The 7,160-nt window shown below is 40.9% G+C and overlaps 1 protein-coding gene across 2 annotated transcripts; it reads right to left on the bottom strand.

The window, feature by feature from the left end:
• Positions 1-2,508: 2,508 nt before the first annotated feature.
• On the bottom strand, positions 2,509-6,606 carry LOC130201863 (glucosamine-6-phosphate isomerase 2). Of its 2 annotated transcripts, none has more exons than XM_056427027.1 (7): positions 5,559-6,606; positions 5,143-5,318; positions 4,967-5,068; positions 4,463-4,645; positions 3,704-3,888; positions 3,344-3,518; positions 2,509-2,972 (listed from the first exon to the last, which is right to left on the bottom strand). In XM_056427027.1, exons 2-7 carry the CDS (start codon positions 5,264-5,266, stop codon positions 2,914-2,916), a joined length of 828 nt encoding a protein of 275 aa, XP_056283002.1. In that variant the 5' UTR covers positions 5,267-5,318; positions 5,559-6,606; the 3' UTR covers positions 2,509-2,913. The 2 variants fall into 2 exon arrangements, with proteins under 2 accessions (XP_056283002.1, XP_056283001.1); XM_056427026.1 differs by having other exon boundaries at positions 5,643-6,606.
• Between the last annotated feature and the right edge of the window lie 554 nt (positions 6,607-7,160).

The following is a 7,160-nucleotide window of genomic DNA, read 5'->3' as shown; positions in this document are numbered from 1 at the left end:
GGGGCGCTAAAGGGGAACAACTACATAATGGGGCTTTAACGCAATTCCTGTCATCTCCTTAATAGTATCGATAATCATGTCCTTAGTTTTCTCAAGAATAACGTTAATTTTGTCCATCTCCCACACCATGTGTGGTGAGAATGGATCTTTATTTGAAATAGGTCCAGATTTTTTTTTTCTTTGTCATTCCTTCATAATTGAACTGAAAGCACAACATTTGACGATTAAATCAGCGTACATTTCCACTTCTAGGATATTGGTTCGTTGGGAAATGATATCCAGTTCGGAGTTCAGTGGGGTCAAGTAAAGTGGACTATTCATTATTTGGGCCCTTCTGCAAACACACGTTTCCTTATGAAGACCGGTACGATCGTTCTCAATTACTCGATAAGCTTTATAATATTCCAGCTCAAATTGAAAGTCCGACATTTGACCCCGGATACTTTCAAAGTGTTCCCTCATCTGATCAAGTTTTACAGCGATAGGATCGAGTATGGAGTGGGTTGTTGACCCACTGTCATCACAGAAATAACTGAACTCTACCTCCTGTTCTTCTTCGATCATGGAGTCTGGACCCTTCTCCAGTTAATCAGCTCATTCACTGATGATTCTACTCATTGAAGAATCTATATGGTGGGACACCTTCTATGTCTTGTTGAAATATAAAAATGTGAACAAAATATGACAGTAACTTGCTCAATTTAAGCCTCATTGGGTTCTATATATAGTAAAATAATATATGGCAATGGCCGTGGATCAAATGAGCCTTTGATCGAATGTGCCTTTGATACTTGCCAATCAGTGGCTTCTTCTCACTGCGTAGACCAATCAGAAGGCAGTTTACTTGCGTAGTCACGGCCCGGAAAGAGCATCTCCCGGTAGTTTCTGTATGAGCGTCACAAAGTTCTCACTAACGGTTCCGTCTGCCCGGAACCGTCATAGCTCGGAACGGCTCCGGTGCCCTCCTCTTCTGCCAAAAAACAAATTGGATTCCTTTCAGAAGTGGAACACAGAACGGAAGGACTGGGGTCATGTGGGCCGCCATCCGAGGTACTCGATCATGTGAGCCGTCGCTTGAAATGTAGCCATTTCTCAATTCCAAGTACACTGAGTACAGACTTGTGTTCTTTTGGAGTCTGGATTTGGGAGTTTGTGTCTTGGGAGTCCAGACTCCGAAGGATGAGAGGACAGAGGACGGGAGGACGGTCTTTCTGCGATTGGAACAGCAGCTTACTTGATGATGTCACCACATCAGTTGTTCTTGCTCATGAGTTTACTCTAATTATTCACTGTAACTGTTTTTTACAGTGAAACAAAATATGACAACCCTGCTTTTTTCATTATCATTTAAATATATATATATATATATACAGTATATATATATCGAGAGAGGGAGAGATATTTATATACACACAATTCTAAATAAAATAATCATACACATATAATTGTATATATTGTGTAAAAAACATATATATATACTGTTAATACATATTTAGATTATATATAAATATGGGTCTAAAAAAAAAATTATATATATATATATAATAAATATGTCCACGAGAATACAAGTACAGAGAAGAACGCACAATAACTCATATTGAGAAACGGCTTAATACACCTCTATTCATGGTGTTACGGTACGAGGGCTTGTACGGCCCGAAAGCACGGAGATAGACCCATTTTCCAGCAAAAATGTCTCCACTTCTATATAACAAGTCAAAAACAACATTATTTGGACATTATATGAAATAATATTATAGTGAAAATGAAAAGCAAAGTTGGCTCAAATAAAAAAATGATATTCATAACTTTCCAATGTTTTAATTTTTTTAAGGCAGATCATTAAAAGTGTATATATAAATTACACTATTTTGATTGACTGACAATGAACTATAATATTGTAACGTCTCGTACGTCATGGCACTTATAGCACGGAGACAGGATGACGTTATCAAGTGATACTTTATTGAAGCATCCACCAACACAGACAGATAACTGCTCATCAGCTCGAACATTAACAACAACCAAGGTTCCCGTCAACCACACCAAACTTTTGTTTCCCCGGCAGGTTAACTCCGCCTCTCCTCTGCTCCGCCAATTACAGGCACACCCCTCGACCAGCATGCACACTGCCACACCGTGATTGGCTTATATCTCAAACTACACAGAGCCACTTTACAGGGTCGCTATAATATTATTTCAAATAATAACGTCCAAAATAATGTGTTTTACTTATTTATTTAGAACATTTTCGGTTACTCCCCCCCCCCCCCCCCATTGTTGAAATGAAACCTACTCCTTTGCTCGTATGTGTTCACAGGCGCTCCAAGCCATTTCCTTTATTTTTCGCAAAAGTCCCTCCTGCCAATCTAAAACATCCTTCTCATATTCCTGTGTGGTCTGTTGTGTGTATTGAGATTGTCCTGAACTGACGTTCGAGTCCCAGTAAGGATTAAGTTTCAAGGCCAGTCCTGATGTACTCACTCAAACCCAAACCCAAGACAAGAGCAAGTTTGACCAGTCAAAAGTCCCTTCTGACCATGTTTATTTGAGTTGGTTTAACAGACATCACCAATCAACATTATCATTTTATAAATACAGAATGATGGCTTTAGGTTTATCGTCAGGACGACTGATCCACGGACCACCAAGACCTGTGGTGATTAGGTCAAGTGAACCGCTGCAATCCCTTCAAATGGAAACTGCTAAAAAAAGAGGGAATGTATCTGTCTATTGTTGACCTGTCATTCATTATTATCTGCTGACATCATCCAAAGGCTATGCATGGACTAAACGAGCAGGCTAAGTCTGTCACTCAAACATTGGCTCAACGGGTCCTCGGGTACAGCACCAGAACAATAGGGCCGCCCACTCGTGCTGTATACAGGGACATCATCTTCAGTTCTCTTCCTTCTACTGGTCCTTGATGCTGAGCACTGGGTCCACCAGTCTGTTATGAACATGCATTAACCCTTCAATGGAAAGCAAAAAGGATAATAACATCATGGTGAATATAAACAGGAAATGACAGAAATTACTAATATTGTTTTCATTAGTGTGGTGCAGGAATGAGTCGGCAATCTTGCACCTCCAACTCTCAAAGTCAATGTTTTTGTCTAAAATAAGGTCTGTGGTTAAGAAAAGGTTACGGTCATTGAAAATGTGTGTTCCACGACATATACACTGTACGTCCTTTGGTCCCCACCAAGGTGGAAGTATATCGGATGAACTGTTCTCGAGATATGCAAAGGACACACCCACACACAAATATTCCCGACTCTATAGTGAGACAAACGTTTTTCTACAGACTCTTACACTTAGCATAAAACTATACAGGCGGTACCTTTGAAGTATTTGACCGTTTTGACTCTTAGCTCCAGGGTGGCGTCCTCATTGCAGACAAAGATCGTGCGAGGATGCTGCTGGAATGCCGATACGGTCCACATGTGGTTCACTCCCTCTTCAATGGCTTTATACAAAGCAAAGGCTTTGTGTGCCCCTGTGATCAGAATCATCACCTGAGCACAGAACATGGATCCAGGAAGGAAGGAACATTAAGATTTAGGCAATATATCCCCTTCAAATATATGACCTTATTTAGAGTGTGTACAAATAGTATGGTACAGAATATCTTAACGTGGTTACATAAGATTACGTAACTGCAGGACAATGCTGGGATAAAATAACTGCCTTTTAATCTGACCTCCTTGGCATTCATGACAGTTCCAACACCCACAGTCAGCGCCATGTTGGGAACCTTGGTGAGGTCGTTGCCAAAGAAACGAGCGTTGGCCACAATGGTATCCTTCGCCAGGGTTTTCACTCGGGTCCTGGAAACAAGGCTGGAACCCGGCTCATTGAACGCTATGTGACCATCAGGGCCAATCCCTACAGAGAAAAACACGAGAAGGAACAAAGGCGGAGCTAAAGAGAAGCTTTACGCCACCAAAGGGATGAAATTATGGGTGGGAACCACCAGATGGCCCACAGTATGACGGTGTCGCAATACTAAAATCATGACCGTATTGCATGGATAAACATGTTACGATATGTTGATCTACCTATCGAGCTATATTACCGTTTTTTAGCTATAGATTCTGCATTTGGTCTGTTTTTTGTTTCATCTCACTTTAACCGTTCTCATTGCAGCACTGGGTTGATCTGGCTAGCAGACGGACTGACCAAGCCTCCACCTTTTCTATGCACAACTTCCTGTCAATCCCGCTGACTTTACACATGACTGTGCCAGAAAAAAAACCTCACCGCTATCTAGTGCACTGAAAAATAAATTGTTACCAAAAGGTTTCATTCATTTTTATTCGCAAAAAGATTGCTACTTGGCGTACAATATTGCCACACAAAATATTGTGATACTTTCCAGTGTTGATTATTTAGATGAAATTATACAACTAAGGAGATACGGCAGACATGCCAACATGTAAAAGAAAACCATGTGTCTGACCTCCTACAAACAGCTCGATTCCTCCAGCCACTGAGATCTTCTGCTCGTAGGCCTGACATTCTGCATCCAGATCCTCTGCGTTTCCGTCCAGGATGTGAGCGTTGGCCGGATCAATGTCGATGTGCTTGAAAAAGTTGTTCCACATGTAGGAGTGGTAGCTCTCGGGATGAGCACGAGGTAGACCTGGGGAACAAGCAGGCCAACTTTTTTTAATTACATTTTTCTTCCACAAATTCAAAAGCAGTAGTCAGAGAGGGTGATACCCTGCCTCAACTTTAAATCCAGAGCACTTACTCTCCTGTGTCATTTCCTTAAATATCCCTAAAATACAATCATGCTTTATTTTGTCCCCCTCCAGCAGCCCGTTATCGTTTATTTTATAATGATTTTGGAAAGAGCATCCGTTAATTGCTGTAAAGATGTAATGAGACTTTTTTTTTTTAAGTGAAGAAGCGGACTACCTACCCGACTTCATTAATATCCTAGCCTTGATCTTGTACTCACCGACATATTCATCCATGTTGAAGGTCTTCACGTGTTTGAATGAGATATCTCCACTTTTGTGGTATTCTATTAACTTCTGGTAACAGCCGTAGGGGGTGCTCCCTGAAAGCAACGAGACACGTTAACGAAGAGTGACAGAAAATTGTCCGCACACAATGCTGAAGAGCGTTACTCACCCGTAGGCAAGCCCAGAGTGAAGTATCTCTCCGCGGAGGGCTTGAACTGGATGATTCGGTTGCGGATGTATTTCGCTGCCCATTCACTGGCCAGATCATAGTCATCCAGAATGACCAGTCTCATCGTGCAGGCTCGCTCCGGAACGTAAAGGATGCGACGAGGTAACGGTTTCCGTCTTCACAGGAGAGAGCAGCAAGCAGTATGAGAAAACACCATGCCAAACTCCATGCAAAAAAGGACACATTGCATTTATCCCAGGCTGGCGTTAGCTGGTTAGAGTTGTTGCAGTACAGTGCGTCAGTTATCTAAAATACCGTGTCAAATATGCTTCGGTTCAGCCTGGCTTATATCTATTATTATCTAACACTCCGGTAAATTGTCCGGTTTCTACACGAAAGGCAGTTATTAGATTTACCGTCGGTGACAAGCCGGTTGATGAACTAAGTAGTTGGTTAGTTCTTAGCATTGACCACACGGTTAATTAGTTCTGCGTGTTTACCTGCTTCACGAAATATGCTGTTTGTCAGACTAGAAATCAGATTTTTCACGAAGTCCGTTTTGTCACGTGACGCACTTCCTGTTAAGTTATTTCCCTGGTATGGAAATCCGTGTGGGACAAAATAAAAGAGGATCATTTTATTTTGTCCCGTATTGCTCCCCTCCTCCTGTACTCAACATGTTTTCTTGAATAACTATTGCCGTGTACAATAAACAGTGTAGGGGTTATTTATTTCACTTATTGTTTTCGTTGTGAATAATTTGCAATTGACACCCATGATTAAGGCAGGTATAGGACCAGCATGCACCTGGGAGGGCTGCGTTTTTTTAATACCAGTAGTGAAGATGTCTTTTTTCTTTAGTTTGGTTCCTTGCAGTGGACAAAGAAAGCCAACAAGCAGACACTATCTTTGAGTTAATTTAGATGTTTTTTTAGATGCGTTTGTTTACTTTGGGTCATTGCTACTTATGCAGAATTATCATCAAATCGTAACCCATTATTCTCCCTTTTTATGAGCATCATTTGTTTTTAGCTCTCCTGACAACCAGCGAGACATGTGAGTCCTCTGGCAGCATGCATCTCTGTAACCTTTGGAAACATGGGGACCAACAAAAAAAAAAATCTAGTTAAAATACACTTTTAAATAAAACTAAAATTTAATCTACAATGTTCGAAATAAAAAGCTGTATCCAAAGCTCATAGGCACATTGAATATACACATCAAGTGACATAGTTGTGTTTAACGTTTAATCTTGTAACATTGTTTAAGAGAGAAGATCCACAGTACACTTTTCAATGTATCAGAGTTGGGAAACATCTGGCTTCTGCCTAGGATGTGGAGCGGAGATGTTGGAGGTAGAAGAGTGAAGGTAAAACATGTTCCATATTCTTCTCTGCAGCGGAATAAGATGATGGTCTCAGGTTGTCATCGTAGACGGGAAACTTGGAGGCAGATATACTTAAATGGTCCCTTTTACTCTTTGTTCTTGTAGTCCTCCAAATGGGACAGGATCCATCCAGATGGTCCCAGAATGGCCAAGGAGAAAAAGCTCAAGGCAATGATAGTTTCCTGGAGAACAGACACATGATTTAGTCAGCTGACAGTCCTTCAACATCTCCCCTGCTACATGACATAAGAGCTAATAATAACAACTGGTTTACCTGCCGAGACAATTTGGAATCAATCATTTCCCTCACGCAGTTCATTTGGGCAGCCTACCGTAAAAATTATTGACGTGGTAGTTTCTCATAGCAGAGGAGTTATGCATCTGTACCTCAAGCATAAACGTGTTATTGGATATGTAGCTTTTCAGTAAAGTGTGGCAACAGAGGATATTACCTCCGAATGAGCCTTTTCTAAACCGAGGGAAATAAAGTCCCTGAACAATTAGCGGTGTTTACATTCAGCCTATATCACTGGATAATAAATATTATAATGTGTCATTTTAATGTTGCAGCTGGTGAAGGTCGAGCAAATTGAAACCACATTATTTAACTTAATAATCTGGCTATATACTA

The sequence above is a fragment of the Pseudoliparis swirei genome, chromosome 11 (assembly GCF_029220125.1).
Source record: "Pseudoliparis swirei isolate HS2019 ecotype Mariana Trench chromosome 11, NWPU_hadal_v1, whole genome shotgun sequence".
NCBI classification, from domain to species: Eukaryota; Metazoa; Chordata; class Actinopteri; order Perciformes; family Liparidae; genus Pseudoliparis; species Pseudoliparis swirei.
Note: the sequence above shows the minus strand (reverse complement) of the source record. Positions and strands in the feature narration are given on the sequence as shown.